The following is a 16,940-nucleotide window of genomic DNA, read 5'->3' as shown; positions in this document are numbered from 1 at the left end:
ATGTTATAAGAAAGAAGTGTCCATAAAGTAGCATCCAAAGGAGCATCTGGCCGTTATTTGACTGGACTCCGACATTAGTTTTCACTTACTGTAAAGCAGTTATTCAGTGGATGAATTTCCTTGCATAAGTTCTGCTTTAAATAAAAGATCCCCTAGGCAGCACATACATTGAATTAAAGACGGAACCTAAGAATAAATATTACTTACTAAAATGAGTAAAACTTTGCTACTTTGGTTTAAAGTTTGATCTTTTTTCTGCATTGCAGTTGTTAGATTAGATTCTCTTTGACAAGCTAGAACTTGGATTTCCACATTAAAGCAAAAGTGAGAACATTGTTTTTTTGGAATAGCTGACACATAACACATCGTTATCACAGACAGGAAAGCAGCAGGTCCTCCAGGGTCTGCTGAGAGGCTGCTGCTTAGTCACTGGGCTTAGTTTTCTGTCAGCGCTTTCAGAGTGGCTGCGTGAGTTCATGATTTTCTTAGTTGTTTACAAACTATCTAGAAGTGTAAGAATTCTCTGACCAATTTTTAGGCTGGGGAAGTTAATATTTCTATTTTTTGGCCTAATGAAGGTTAGGATAGCTAATGATTAAAATCAATTGATAGGCGACTTTCTAAAAACAGCTAGATGCTTTATTAATGTTTTAGACTGCTTTGTTTTTGTGGAATTGTTAATTTTTCATTTTTAAATTTTCAGGTAACTTCGATTTTTGCACCTATAACAGCTGAAATAGCAAGTCTTGATTCAGAGAATATAGATGAAATTTTAAGTAAGTATCGTGATTTTTTTTAAAGTATGTTTTCTTCTCTATAAATAATTTATAAATAAAATTTCAGTTATCTATCGTAGATAACAAACTAGCATTCCAGCTCATTTTACCGAGTGAAAAAGCACTTTAGGTTTTAATTATTAGTAAAATTTCTTAAAGTGTCCTGCTTTTCCGTTTTGTGAGATGTTTAACTTGTTCGTTTTCTTGGAGTGGATGCTTTGACATCATGCTCTGACAGTGCATGAGGTGTCTGGTACGGCCTGTAGTTGTCACTTTACACTGAAGAGTAAGAGCCATAGAGAGGAGCCTAGAATTTCTTTCATTTTAATTAAATGACTCATTCTCCAGTCTTTTTAATAGCATCCAGTTAAATTCAGTAAGTGTTGTATTGAGTTTATTATTTGCTTACACTGTGATTATAGATAGAACTAACTTGGGATATTCTGATTTTTGAAGATTCTAAAGAAAAGGTAAAGGCATGGTTGATACGGTGGGTGACTATAGTATAGGAGATTTTAAAATGTGTGCAGTGTACATAAATTCTACTTCTTTAAAAAAAGAAAACTAAAAACAAAAATGCCATGTCGCTGGTTTACATATGACCAAACCCAGCAGTTTTCAGGATGAAGAGGAAATAAAAGTACCTACATTGGTTTTGTTTGTGGAGCTTTAAATGTCAAGAGAATCTGTTGCCACCTCATGAGCGCTCTAGAGCAGTATCTATATACCAGGTAGCAAAAGGACGCGGGCAGCTTATTAATATCTGTGCTGCTTGGGCAGCTTCAGTTCCTGGCAGAAGCTGCTGAACTGTACCTAATTTGCATTTCTGTAAGCTCCTGGGTGATGGTGGAGCTTCTGGTCCAGAAACCAGTTTGTGAATCAGCTTGAGTGAACAGGCAAGTGAACCAAAACTGTGAGAGGTAAAGGGGAAGCAGGTTGAAGTATGCACTATTCTTATCCCTGTTACCTTCCAGATTCTGAAACACATTTGTATATTGCTTTCATGAGTTCTGGAAGAGTTTATTTTTAATTATTATTATTAAATTTATCTATCATTTACAACCCAATATCAGCCCTTCTCTCCTCCTAGTACCCCCTTCATGCAAGTCCTCTCCCTATTTCCCTTAGAAGGAGAAGCCCCACTGTGGGTGTCCGTCGCCGCCGCCGCCCCCCCCTCCCCCAACATACATATACTTATCAAGTCACTGCAGGACTAGGCACATCCTCTCCCACTGATGCCAGACAAGGTTGTCCTTTTAGGGGTGTGGGATCCACAGGCAGACAGGCAGGCAACAGACTCAGGTACAGCCCCTGTTCCACTTTTTTGGGGAACCTGATGAAGACTACACTGCTCATCTGCTACATATATATGTTCAGGGGGCCTAGACCCCTAGCCTGTGCTTGCTCTTTGTTTGGTGATTCAGTCTCTGGGAACCCCTGTCCTCTTCAGGTCCCTCAATTTTTCTCCCAACTCTTCTGTAAGACTCTCTGAGCTCCATCTACTGTTTGGCTGTGGGTCTCTGCATCTCTTTCCATTGGCTGCTGGGTGGAGCCTCTGAGGACAGTTAGGCTGGGTTCCTGTCTGTGAACAGAGGAGAATATCCTTAATAGTATCAGGGATTGGTTCTTGCCTATGGATAGGTCTCAATTTGGGGCAGTCACTGGTTGGCCATTTAAGTTTTTCTGAGTTGGGTTTAATCAAAATAAGCAGTACTGTGTCTTTCTCAAGTCTTCACATCCTAAGATTCAAACAATAGTGAGAGTTTGTGTGATGGAGTATTAAGTGGGTAGGAACCAGGAAAATGGATTTTATAATGCAGCAAGGTAGACTTCTGAGAACGAGACATAGGTAACTGTGCAGATCTCTTCAGAGAGAGAATTCTCCTTGCAGAACTGGTTCACGTTACTATATGTATGAAATATTTAAGTGGATTATTAAGTAAGCTCCAGATCACCCTACTCTACGAAAATAGATTGCTTGGCTTATACTCCTGACCAAGACTTACTTCTTTTGCCTTGTACTCATGAGACTTGGTGAGAGTTACCTCTCAGTGGAGGGTATAGGGAAAATGCTGAGTTACGTGTAGGCCAGCCTTGCCCTTATGTATGGCTTTCTGGACGAGCGGTGACCGTTATCATGGGGCTTTAATTGGCTGCTTATAAACGGGAAATATCGTGATGAAACTGCATTTTAAATATGTCTAGATAGACACAATAACATTGGTTTTGTTTTTTAATTTCAGATAATGCTGATGTTGCTTTAGTAAATTTTTATGCTGACTGGTAAGTAATCTTGTTTTAGTTTGGGGGTTGGTTTCCCTCTCCGTCTCTCTTTTCTTTTTTCCTTCCTTCTTTCCTTTTTTATCTTCTCTGTACATGAGAGTAGGGCACAGATTAGAAGTCAGGACATAGGCGTGGGAAGTTTATAAGAATGATGTTGATACTTTTCAACTTACACTCATTTCCCGGGAGGCCTTAGTTCTTGCTCTGAGTCAGATTCTGTCTTCTGTCTCTCTGTGGTACCCAGGACCATTTACTTCTTTTCTCTTCAGGTCGATTATCCCTTATCTGAAGAGCTTTGGTTCAGAATTGTTTCTTTTTTTTTTTTGGATTATATTCATAGACTTTTAGCACATGAGTGTCTTTAATTAAGAAATCTGATGCCTAAGCTATTTCAATATCTGAAGCTTTATTATTTGCAATTTCAGACTTCAAATTAGAGATGTTCAACCTAAGTATTGTTTTTTAATCTGTTGTGCTCTACCAAACTGACTTTGAGGGCAGAAACAGTGTCTTGCTAGTATTCCCAGAATCTAGGACATTAGTTTTAAGTCTGCTAAAGAATGTGCTGAGACTTGAAGAAGGGAGAATTAACTAGAAAGAAATCTGAAACATGGACATCATGATTTTCATCCACTCCCTGAAAGGCTTATCACTGCCAGCTGCCACCTCCCTGCTCGGGCCAGCTATGGCCTATGGTTACCGTAGTTTCCTGTGACAGTCTCCTTCATTGACTCTTCCATGCCTCTAGTCTTATGTGTTTCCACAGTATTCTCTGCAGTATAAGGCAGAGTTTATATATTAGGGATTTGTATATTTTTATATTATGTATTTTTACAATGTTCTCTTCAATATAAAGCCGGTTTCTTCCCTACAGTGCAGATTAATTGTGTTCACAGTGTACCTTAAACCTCCTTAATCTCTGGGTTAAAATGTAAACCCCTTCCTTGACTTAGAAGGCCTCATGGTTTGCTCACTTGCTCGTTTGCATCTCTTGCTTCTTCTGCTGTCATATTCTGCTTGCCACACGAAGTTTTTCTCAGTTTCTGTGAAAATGTGTACTTTCACCCTGCTCTCCTGCTGTCTTCCCAACCTGGGGGATCACTTCTTGTTCTCACTCACTTCTCTTCTTGTTAACCACCTTTCTAATCTTAGGTTAAGAGCCACTTTCTCCCGGTCATCTTCATTTATCAGTGTTCCTACCCTCTTGTTAAGTCAGATTAGGGAACCTTGTATATGTCCAGTTTGCAGTATTGTGTAAAAATTATATCCATTCAATAGAAACTGGACTTTAAATTGTGACCTCTGCCTGAGCTATAGACATGCAGTATGTAGCTCCCTGTGGTGGACTGTGCTGCTGACAAGGTCTAGCTCCCTGGCAGACAGGTGGTCGTGAGGGTGAAAGAGGAATACTCTGCACTGTGCTGTTTCTGAGCTGTGTTGTGTGAAGGGTAGACAAGGTTAATGCGTCTTTGCCTTAGAATATTTTCAGATCACAGTGGATTCCCAGGACTTAGCTCTTTTGTAAGTCAGGAAGCGTCTATATTTCCCACTGCCCAGGCTTACCCAGCGGAGACCCTGCACAGCTACAATCTAGTTGGTGATTTCCAAATATCAGTTTTGCTTTGGGGAGATAATTATCATAACTGTAGTTTAAAATGCCATCCTTATGGACTTTGAGAAATACATGTCTCATAAGTGCATAACAGTGACTCTGGATTGTGCAGATGTTTGATATTGGTGTTTAAAGAACTTTAATAAAAATTGAAGAGAAACAGAAAAATACTGTTTATAAAATGTATAATGGAACTATAATTTTTAAGGCAAATTAGGATTAATATTAGTCATAACATCTGGTAGAAGATTATCTAGGCCAAACTTTACAGGTAAGGAGACTGAGTTCTAGAGTAGCAAGTACTTTCCCTGGATGATCTGGTGAGATTGTGTGAGCACAGGGCAAATCAGAGTGCAGTGTTCCTGACTGAGGAATTCTCAGTAAGTTCTGCTAACTTTGTTGCAAAATCTGAATTGCCAAAGTGGACTGTAGCAGTTACTTGAGAAAACATACCACCTGCCAGCTGCCAATGTCTTTCACTAGTAATGGTGAATTAGTGTCCTTTTTTTAATGGAGAAAACTTGAGTAATTTGCTGATAGGCTTGTTGTGTTTGCTTTCAAAGGCTAGACTCTGTTCTCTTAGTTGGTTCTGTAATGCCTCAGAGTAGTAAACTACAGAGGCGTTTAGTAAAGCCGTGAATGTGGCAAGCTCTACACATACTATTTTAAGGCTCAGGATTGCCCTGCAGGTAGGTATTGTAGTTCTTATTTTAGATTTAGAGAGCTTAGCAAGTGGTGAATCTAGGATTTAAACTCAGGTATGTCTAAATTTAAAGTTTGTTTCTTTCCCACTAAATTATAATTATAAATGACCCCAAAGTGACTCTGCAAGACTTTTACCTCTTTAGTTGATTGGTTAAGGATTGTTTAAGCCCTAGATTGGAAATTGCGTTCAGAAGACCATGAGTCTTTTTTTTTTTTTTTTTTTTTCCGGAGCTGGGGATCGGACCCAGGGCCTTGTGCTTGCTAGGCAAGTGCTCTACCACTGAGCTAAATCCCAACCCTCATGAGAGTCTTTTAATGGAACTATTGGTTTTTTTGTTGTTACCTGTGCAAATGAAGCATTTACATGCATGAAGGTGCAGTAATAATAGAAATGAACTGCTATTTCATGTTCCCATTTAAATTTCTAGTAGTTAAACTGATACCATTTTAAACATGAATCTGCTTAAAACCTTAACTGGGCAGCAAACTGGACAGTCCAGAGAACTCTTGCTATGAGTCTTCCCTTGCTCCTGAGCCAGACACCTTCCACCAGTTCTTTACTAGGCCACATCTAAAGTTTTCAGAACCATAGTCAAACCTTGTCTATGCCTTCTTCTGCCCTCTACCTAGTCTATTTTCAGAAAATTTTCAGTACTCAAAGACCCGGGGTTCCAGTTGCTCTAGCTCTTGAATTTATCAGCTTGCTCATTTAACAGACATCTATTGAACGCTTATTAGAATATGTAGTCAAATAAGACACGGTCCATGATGTCCACAGACCCTTCATACCTATCCCAGACGGGAGATTTAAGATGCTAAAGAGGAAAGAACCACTTGAAAGCAGGAGTCTGAAGATACAGATTGTGTCTCCTTGATATATTCTAGGACATCTCCTTAGGAAGTCAGGTGAGTAGGCTAGAGAGAAATACAAGAAGAAATAGGGAGGAGGTATATATAAGTCTGCATTCTTGCATATATTCTTTATTGGATTATTGCCAATATATGTCAGATCATACATGGACTAGAATTTATGGGCTTCCTTAAGAAAATGTCTTGGATACATTAGGGCTCGAAGAACAGTAGAAGTAACTAGTGTTTTACCATATCCTCCTCGATACCTTTCCCCATGAAATGTCCATTTTCCCCAGCTAGTTGTATGGGTACACTATTTCTTTTTGTCCCCCTCGGGTCCCTTTAATCACCCACACTAGATATTTCTGAAGTGGTTGGCCTAATGAGGGGCAGTTAGAATTAGAAGTAACAATTTCCTGGAATATTGTAGCTATTTTGCCTGACTTTTAAATAGGTGTGGGAGGGAAACATGGTCAGGAAGTCTTTAGGAATTTGAGTATTTGCTTCTGGACAGACATAGTATGTTTATATGTTTACAGATACAAAGGCCTATTTTGACATGAGAATACATTTTGAAGAGGAAACACTAATTATATACCACATATTCCTTTATAAGAACTGTTTTATTAGGGTTGGGGATTTAGCTCAGTGGTAGAGCGCTTGCCTAGGAAGCGTAAGGCCCTGGGTTCGGTCCCCAGCTCCGAAAAAAAAAAAAAAAAACCAAAAAAAAAAAAAAAAAAAGAAAAAGAACTGTTTTATTTATTGTTACCTTGTGTCTGAGCTTGATAAAGTAGTCATGTGTCTGTAATAAACTAAGTATATAATAAGTTAATGAGGTAGCCAGCATTTGCAATATAATCAGTTCCAGTAACATGGAAATGTGTTCACTGTCCAGAGAAACTGACTCTTTTTTTAAACACTCAAATCTTAGCAGTGTAGGTCAGGCTTATGTCATGGCCTCTGTGAGGGATCCATAGCTGTATGCACCATAACACTGGCAGCTAATCATAAGGCAGAGCAACAGACCAACTTGATACTTTACATAGTGTTGAACTAAAGAGTACATTCTTTGAATTCAAATTGTTTTCCTCTCATTCACTGACAGACTTCAGAAACATGATTAAATTGAAGGTGTAATTGTCTCACAAGTTGTTTATTGAACAGATACTAAGCATCAGTGAGTGATTACTGAAGTAAGATTCTGCCTTCTGGGTTTCCCTGCTAATTGGTGTGCTTGTCTGTGTGTAGGTGTCGTTTCAGCCAGATGTTGCATCCAATTTTTGAGGAAGCATCTGATGTCATTAAGGAAGAATATCCAGATAAAAATCAAGTAGTGTTTGCCAGAGTTGATTGTGATCAGCACTGTAAGTAACTGAGTAGGAAGTCTGGAAGAAATTGTTCTAACCTTCCTCTGCGCATGCATGAACTTTTTTCTTTTTTCAAATGCTCTGGTTTCAGTGAAGATGAAATCTAAAAGGGATTGGGACCTAGGATAAATTTCTAATATCTCATCTTTTATGTCTTTTTAACTCCACTTGCCTGTGTAACATTTGTGTGATTTTGTTTTATTTTAATTAAAATGTAGCAGTTCAAGTATATAGGTAGCAAATTATAACTAACTACATTTTCTACCAAAGCAAATGCTAAAATCAATAAATAAAATTGAACTATAGTTTTGGAAGACAAATGGGGACTTTTGTTACTCTGAGAAGCATGTAGAAATATAATATCCAGTTTAAATAAGACTAAAATTATATAGAAATATGAGTTTAAAATAAGACAGTTTCAGATCTTTTTGTGTTTCTCTTTGTTATTTTAAACATTCTGTGAAGACTGCCTTTCTAGTTAAAGTGTAAATAGCTGCAGTTACTATTAAATTATTTTTAAAAAAAACTTTGGTTAGTCTCTCTAAAAATCTATTTTCTTGAATTTTGTTTGTCTGTGTGGAATGTGCTGCGTAAACTCCCTGCTTTTTAATATAAGTAACAGTATTTTCTAAGTTGAACTAATGAGCCAGCAGGTCGTGCCCCTCCCAGGTGCTCTGCTTACTGCACCCAGCCTTCCCTTCTCAGAATACCCATGAGTTGACCTTGGTAGGTCTCACGTTGTATGGAGTCTTAGCTCATCTTAGCATCAGCTGCACTGTGAGATCTTCAAGCCAGCACTTTCTGTCTTTCTTTTTCTTGTGCTCCCAGTTGTAGAGATGTAACTTACTAATCTTTATGTCATGCATTTGACAGTTTTTAGAAAAGCTTGGTGGTATTGAGTTCTTGCAAAGTTGCTATTTACAAAGCCATCTCCTATTCTGCAAATTTCCTGTCCTTTATACTTGACCTACTGATTGTACTTATTCTGCTCTTGAACATGTGTCGGTCGGTCTGTCTGTCTGTCTGACTCCATTTTTCCAGGCAAAGAAACAGAAATAAAGTGGCTTAACCAGTGTTGCCCAGCTTAGTATACATTAAGTGGGAATTAGAATCCCGATCTGACCAAATGCTCCACAGAGCAGTTTTCTTCATTTCTGTTCCATTCAGAGAGCGTTTTGAGGATTTGCTGCATATCATTTTGAACTATCATAAGCTATATGCCATATTTCTGTCTGTCATATTCACAGCTGGATTAAATAAAGAGGGCAATAAAATATAGGTAGACACATAGATGATGTCTCCACGCTGTTTTCCTCCTGCCCTGTCACTGACATGGCAGTGGGCTCTGTGTTCAGATCTTCCTATTTTTCTTTTTCTTTTTTTATTGGAAATTTTATGTATTTACATTTCAAATGTTATTTGAAACCCTTTCCCAGTTTCCCCTCCTGAACCCACCTCTGCCATCCCCTGCTTCTGTGAGGATGCTCCCCCTCCCACCTCACTGTCCTCGAATTCCCCTACACTGGGGAAATGAGTCTTCACAGGACCAAGGGTCTCTCCTTCCACTGATGCCAGACAAGGTCGTCCTCTGCAACTGGAGCCATGGGTCCCTCCATGTGTACTCATTGGTTGGTGGTTTAGTCCTTGGGAACTCTGGGGGATCTGGTTGGTTGATATTGTTGTTCTTCCTATGGGGTTGCAAACCCTTCAGCTCCTTCAGTCCTTTCTCTAACTCCTCCATTGGGGTCCCGTTGTTCAGGCAAATGGTTAGCTGCGAGCATCCTCATCTGTATGGGTAAGGCTCTGGCAGAGCCTCTCAGGAAACATCCATACAAGTTCCTGTCAGCAAGAACTTCTTGGCATCAGCAATAGTGACTGGGTTTGGTGGCTGCATATGAGATGAATCCCCCAGGTGGGGCAGTCTCTGGATGGCCTTTCTTCCAGTCTCTGCTCTACTCTTTGTCCCTGTATCTCCTTTAGACAGGAGCAATTCAGGGTTAAAATTTTGAGAAGGGTATATAACCCCATCCCCCAAACAGGGGCCTTGCCTAACCTCTGGATATGGTCTCTTCAGGTTCTCCCTTTCCTTTGTTGGGCATTTCAGCTAATCTCATCCCTGTTGGGTCTTGGGAGCCTCATGCTTTCCTGGCATCTGGGATTTGCTGGTGGCTACCACCAGTTCCCCATTCCCCATTGCTACACAGGTCTGTTCAAATTCCTGACCCTCTGTATATCATCCCTGTCTCCTCTTACATTTGATCCTCCCCACCCTCCTTTTTCCCTCTTCCTCCTTTCTTCCTCCTAAGTCCCTCCCACCCTCTACTGCCTGTGAGTGTTTTGCTCCCCCTTCTAAGAAGGACTGAAGTATCCACATTTTGGTCTTCCTTTTTGAGTTTCATGTGGTCTGTGAGTTGTATCAAGGGTATTCTGAGCTTTTGGGCTAATATCCACTTATCAGTGAGTGCATACCATGTATGTTCTTTTGTGCCTGGTTTACCTCACCCAGGATGATATTTTCTAGTTCCATCCATTTGCCTAAGAAGTTCATGAAGTCACCGTTTTTAATAGCTGAGTAGTACTCCATTGTGTAAATGTACCACATTTTTTGTATCCATTTCTCTGTGGAAGGTCATCTGGGTTCTTTCTAGCTTCTGGCTATTATAAATAAGGCTGCTTTTACATTTAATTGGAGGTTACCATGCAAACGAGTCTCTGAGTCCCTACCAGCAGTGATTTTGAACCTTTGTGGTTTCAAAAGTACTGTCATGGTGGAGAGAATTAGTTATTTCTGTGATTGAAGGGAAGGTTATATTGGCTGAAGGCTTAGGGTCCCACAATCCCTCATTAGCATGAGGAAGCTTTCCAGGTGTTTATGCAATGTGATGAGTGCCCTGGGGTCCTCTCAGTGTCATGTTTACAAGTTCCAGAGCAGGTATAGAGACCTGTGGGAATAGGCTCCGAGACTCCTAGGAGCTGAGCTTACTCAAACTTACCACCAGTTCTTAGGCCTGTCTGGTAGCACGGTCCCACATACCCTACAGTTCACACTAGTTCCTTGTCAAGGCATTCGTTTCAATTTTTCTTTAAAGTAGAATATTCCTGTGTTTATTATAAGTGTATAACATATATAATAATGAAAGTTACATGAATCTACTTTTGAAAAATATTTTATTGTATTAGAACTTAAAGGAAATACTTTCTTTTTGTTTGGATTTATTCAAGTTCCCAAAATCATTGCTTAGCAGGTAGTCATTACTAAATAAAAAAGGTCTTTAATATAAGCACTACAGTACTATAATTGATCGGATAGCCAAGACAGCTACTGAGTGACTAATGGGCAGGCAGTATGCAGTGTGGATATGCAAGATACAGGAAGACCAAGTGCACCAGTGGGAGGAGTTAAGATGTTGCCATGCCATTCAGAATGGTGTACAGTTTCGTAGTTTCATTTGTTTCTTGAATTTTTATGTAGTATTTTTGGCTGCAGTTGACTATGAGTGTGAAACTGTTATATAGTACATTTTGTTTTTCCATCATCTTACATTTCTGTTAGTATTACATGAGTGCTTCGGTTTTCTTGTATTTACTGTTATATATATTAGTGTGTGTACACACATGCACGCATGCACGCACACACACACACACACACACACACACACACACACACACACACTGAGTTCTTGAGAGTGCCTATTATGTAATGGTTGTGAGGTGATATGGTTGGTTTGTAGTCCTAAAACTTACTGATATTGAACATCTTTATATATGCTTGTTGGTTAGTTAAGAAATGAACATTTACATCCTTTACTCATTTTCTACATCATTTTTTTATTTTCTTTCTGTTATGGAATAGTCAATGCTCCTTATATATTCTGCATACTAAATCTTTATCACATACATGATTTTCAGATAGATTCTGCATGTTGTCTTAGTTTGTTGATTATGTCTTCATGCATAGTTTTTCCCCCTCAGTCTTGTTATAGTCCAATTTTTCTATTTTTATATTTTTTTTGCCCATTTTTTAGATATCATAGCTAAGAACTCATAGCAAATCCATTGTCAGTAAGCTCTCCTATACTTTAATAGCTTTACAATCTTAGGCCTTATATTTAGATCTTTGATACTTTTTGACTTAATGTTTACATGTGACTAAGGTAAAAGTCTAGCTTTGTTTTTGTGCATGTGCGATATCCAAGTGGCTGTCAGGAACCACTTGTTGAAGAGATACCCTCCTGCTCCAATTGGATGGTGCTGATTTGCTGATAAAGCAGCAGTCAGTGGTGTGTGGAGTTGTTTGTTCCCTGGTTCTCTCTTCTGGGCCATGGTCTCTGTCAGACCGTGACATTGCGGTTCTGTGAAAACGCTTGAAATATGGAAAAGTGACGCTTCAGCTTTGTCCAGGACTGCCTTTTGTTGTTGTTCTCAGTTTTTTCTATTATACTTACATGTTTTCTTTTTATGGATTGTACATGCCACAGCATGCATGTTGAGGTCAGAGGACAACTTGGAACAATCATTTCTCTCCTTCCACCATGTGAGTCCTGGGGATTAAACTCAAGCTGTCAGGCTTGGTAACAATCACCTTCATTCTGCCCCGCCCTACACATTTTAAAAGTAAAATATACTTACTTATTTCTCCCTTCCCTCTCTATCTTCTGTTCCTTTAACCACCCCCCCCCACACACACACCCCTCATTCATGACCTCTTTAATTGTTACCTCTATATGTGCAAAAATATATAATGCAGTGTGATGAGTCTGTCAAGAGTTTAGGGTTGACCACCTGATACTGGATAACCAATTAGGGAACTCATCCCTGAGGAAGGCTAATTTTCCTTCCTTGACCTGTCATTTATTGCCTGTAGCTCTTTAAGGATTGGGGTCCCGTGAGTCCCATTTCTATTATAGTGTCTGTTGGAGGTCTGGTTGAGGCAGCCATCTTGCTCTAGGTATCAGATAGAGCTTCCTTGTTTCTAGACCATCTCACAGCAGACTTCCTAGTTCTTTGCTTCTTACTATTTTTCTGTCTCTTCTTTTTCAGTGTCACCTGGGCTTTGGGTACAAGAGCTGTGTTGTAGCTGTAACCATTGCCCTTTAGTTTGTTTGTTTGTGAGGGTCCCTCTTAAGTAGGCCAGGCTACTCTGGAGATTAAAATGTAGCCCCGCCTCAGATGGTCAACCCTAAAATCACACACATACAAGAAACTGGGAACAGAATGAGCACATTGCATTTATAAATTTTTGCACATATATAGCCCCTTCTTTGAATTTGTAATCATCCTACCTTAATCTCTAAAGGGCTGGGATTGTAGACCTGTGGCACCACGCCTAGCTTAAATGGTTTTGGCTCTGTGGCACTAAGCCTAGCTTTGGAAGGGTATATGTCCTGAGTTAAAAAAAGTATCTTTTTTAGATTTATTTTATGTGTATGAATGTATAACTTCCTCTGTGTATGTATGTGTACCGTGTGTGTGTGTGTGTGTGTGTGTGTGTGTGTGTGTGTGTGTGTGTGTGTGTGTGTGTGTGTGTTTCTTGCTGAGTTCAGAAAAGGGAGACAGATCTCCTGGTATTGTTGTTAGGGCTGTCTGTAGACCACCATGTAGGTACTAGGCACTGAGGTCAAGTCCTCTGCAAGAGGAATAAGTACTCTTAACCACCAAACCATCCTTCTGATCCCATGTTCTTAATTCTGATCAAATCTACCTACTAATTTTTAATGGATCATACTTTATATTTTGTATCTAAAGTAGTCTTTTCTCCCCCAATGTTGCATTTTTTTCTGTCATGTTTTCTTCAATAAATTTCATAGTATGCCCATTGTTCTTTTGGAGTTGGCTTTTACATGTGGAACAATATATGAGTTAAAGTGGGTAAGTGATCTGTTGTATTTAGTTGCCAAACAGATCTATCATTACTTGTTGGCAAAAAACCGACCTCTGTCCCTTTTTTCACTAAGTGCCTTAGCATCTTTGTTGAAGTGAACTGGCCTGTCCTGACTCTTTCCCTGGTCCTTGTGTACTGTTGGTCTAGTGTTGATTCATCCCACGTTTTGTGGGTTGTTAGAGCTTAAAGAAGGTCTTGAAAGCAAGCGGTAAACAATCTTCCAACTTCGTGCTTGTTTTGTTCATAGTGGCTTTGCCTGTTTTAGTAGATTGGATTTCCATGACTCCTAGAAACAACTTATTAGTTTCTAACAACAAAAGGGGACCCCGAGTTTCTAATTAGAGTTAGTTTCATTGAGACCAGTTTGGGAAGAGTTATTATTTTAGTAATCTTAACTCTTTTGATCCGCATTCTTAATCTTTCAATGTATTTAAATATTTTCAGTTTTAGCAATTTTTTTCTCACTTTCCACTGTGCGCATGTTCCTGTGATACTCTCACACCTACATTAAACTAGTTTGCTTTGAGGTAGATTGCATGTGTGTGTTCCTGCCCTCGCTTGCCTCTACCACTGCCATCTTGTGGAACGACCTGTCCACATCCTCAGGACACTAAGCAGATGTGACCCGCTCTCCCCTGATGTCCAGCCAGCGCACTTACCTGTCAGATCTTGGCTCTTTCTGGCCATTTTATTAAAAAAATCGTTATTTTTCAGAACCTAGATAATTCCAAGGAGTATTGGTTACACAATTAGTAGAATATTTTTCAGTTTGGGTTTGTCTAGTTCCTCCCACACTCACGCTTTGCACATATTTTTTGAGAGTTTTTTTGTTTTTGTCTTTTAAGACGGGGTTTCTCTGTGCAGCCCTGGCTGTCCTGGAGCCTGCTCTGTAGACCAGGCTGGCCTCAAACTCACAGAGATCTGCCTGCCTCTGCCTCCTGAGTACTGGGATTAAAGGCATATACCACCACTACCTGATGGGAGATATATTTTTAACTATGTCTTAGTTTTTGATACTGTTATAAATGGCTTTTGCTTTTAAATTTTAGATTTTTACAATTTTTTTTGTTGATATGTAGGGGTTGAAATTAACACTTGTGTATTGCTTTGTGTTGGAATTTTATTCCAGCAGCTTTTATGTAGAGTTTGTATGACTTTCTAGTGAGAATAATTGTGCTCTACACAAATAAAGTCAGTTTTCCTTCCTGTAGCAGTATTTCCTTACCACATTCAGTCCAGACAAGTGCATGTACTTGTTGCTTTGGGATTCATTTTATGGAGTCAGAGGATCCATTTCCTAGCAAGGTGGTTTGAGAACAAGATCCTGACTCTGCACATCTCGTTCTATTAGTTTCCTGTTAGGTATTCTGGGAGTGTGCTTCACGATGTGTATCTTGTTCTGATTCAACTGCTTCACTCAGGTCTCATCCAGAGCCGTAGTGGTATGTACTGAAGAAGCTCCAGTGAGTAGTTTCTAGCTAAATCAACTGGTGAACCCGCTCATTGAGTGCTCTCGTGGATTCGGCTGTTCTTACATAGACTGCCTCAATGGTCACCACTGTCTTTTGAGTTAGCTAGTCTATTTACTCAACAAGAGCTTGTCCGCCTCGTCTCTGTAATGACATGTGATAGGCACTAGAGATACGGCAACAAACTGAAGTTGAGGTGACATACACTTGGCTGCTGTGAAAGGTGGTATTAAATGTTGTGGTGCATATTAATAAGTGTAGCTTACACCGATGGGGTAGGGAAGTCTTCTCTGAAGATAATGAAATAAAACCTGAAGGAAAAATAGTACTTCCATTGTAAACTCGGGCTGTGGGATAGTACGCCTATGAGCCAGGTCTCACTACGGCGTGGCAGGTGTGCATTTAGAGGAGATCTCGTGGAGCTGAATCTTGCAGGGTCCATTTGGAAAATTTTTTGTAAATGCTGTGTTATACTTTTTTAATCACTGCACTTTAAGGTTGATGATGAAGTGAGATTATAAAGTTAATAAACAATGGAATTGCAAGCCAGTGTAGAAATACAGTGGCACTTGAAAAACAAAGCATCATATGAGTATTTTAAAGAACTTCCTTTGGAAGGCAGTGCACCTACTCATTCCTTAAAACATGTGGGGAAGTCTCTAGAAGTTTCCCCCTTTTTGCCAATTTGTTGGTTGATCTTGAAAATTCATTTCAGTGTGTATTTCTAGGAGTCACTCACTTGTTTTGCTGCCTGTCTTTCCTTCTGTCTCCTCTCCTACCCACTGGCAACTCAGGCAGCTTTCTATTCTGCTTTTACCTCACTTCCTTATATACCCTTATATACCCTGTGCACACAATGTCGGGACATCGTGTGAAAGGTTCATTTCTGTGCTGGGAACTTGAGAGGTCAAGTGGTCCCACCCAGTTGGCACTTGTGTCTCAGGTATGAATTGTACGCCTCCCTGTTTATTTTCTGTAGCTCCTTCTCCTTTGTACAGCTTAAAGGTTAGTAGATGAAGCAGGGCTGACGTCAGGAAGACCACCAACTGTTTAACTGTATCACAGTATCAATGTAAAGCTTGTATTTCACTTTTAAGCTCCTAAAACTCTTTACTTGCTACAGGGAGTAGGTGAACTATAAGGAAAATAAGGAGAGAAAAAGTAAAATGAAGTCATGGCCTCTAGCTCAGTCCCAGCTGTTTCTGTTCCCAGGCTGACGGAGAACAGGTATCCTCGCTGGTCCTGCAGAGGGGCAGGAGGTCAGGTCTTGTTTTACCAATACCCTCCTTTCCTCTGTCTCTAGAGGACTTGGGAAAACTGCATCTTTAATCAGGATGTATGCTGCTGTGTATCTCTTAGATGGGGTAGCAAGAATCTCAGCTTCTCATATTATACTGAGGAACTCCAAACTGAAACATGGTTTTGGTGTATATGGGAAATGTTAGGGATTTTAAGGCTCTTCTAAGAGTCTGTCCTGTGGAAACGGGTGTAGTATTGGAGGTAGGTAGTTGCATTAGTAATGGCAAGAACAATGGCAGCAATAAAATATAAGGCCAGATGTAGTGGCATTTGTGTTCAACCTCAGCATTTCGGACGCAAATGCAATGAGTCTCTGTGGGTTCAAGGCCAGCCATATACTTTAGTAGCCTGGATACATAGTAAAACATTGTCTCAATAAGTAAATAAGTAAAGTGTTAGCCTTGTGAGAGTCTGGGCCTCATCTCTCTAGGGGTCTTTCCCGGCTCTGGTAGCTAGCAGGCAGAGTTGTTCGCTTGTGGTTATTGAATAGTGAGTGGATGATTGAATCTCACCAATAGCTAGCGCCTGATAGGTAACTGGTTTTTTAGATAGATTATCTCAGGTCTCCAACAGTACATGCAAGGAGTTTCTTCTATATTTTTCCAAATCTAACTCTTCATTGATTATAAGGAGCTATTTTATCTCCACATGCAGAAATTAGTGTGTGTCTTACAAGGAAAGAAAATTCATTCAGAA

The 16,940-nt window shown here is 39.7% G+C and overlaps 1 protein-coding gene across 1 annotated transcript in view; it reads left to right on the top strand.

Annotated features, from left to right (window-relative positions):
* Positions 1-16,940, top strand: part of Erp44 (endoplasmic reticulum protein 44) — a 93,025-nt gene that overhangs the window by 36,370 nt on the left and 39,715 nt on the right. The window contains 3 exon segments of the mRNA NM_001008317.2: positions 704-776; positions 3,020-3,059; positions 7,477-7,592. Coding sequence (NP_001008318.1) covers positions 704-776; positions 3,020-3,059; positions 7,477-7,592 — 229 coding nt within the window.

The sequence above is a fragment of the Rattus norvegicus genome, chromosome 5 (assembly GCF_021556685.1).
Source record: "Rattus norvegicus strain SHRSP/BbbUtx chromosome 5, alternate assembly SHRSP_T2T, whole genome shotgun sequence".
Lineage (NCBI taxonomy): Eukaryota > Metazoa > Chordata > Mammalia > Rodentia > Muridae > Rattus > Rattus norvegicus.
This window is presented reverse-complemented; position numbering and strand designations above follow the sequence as displayed.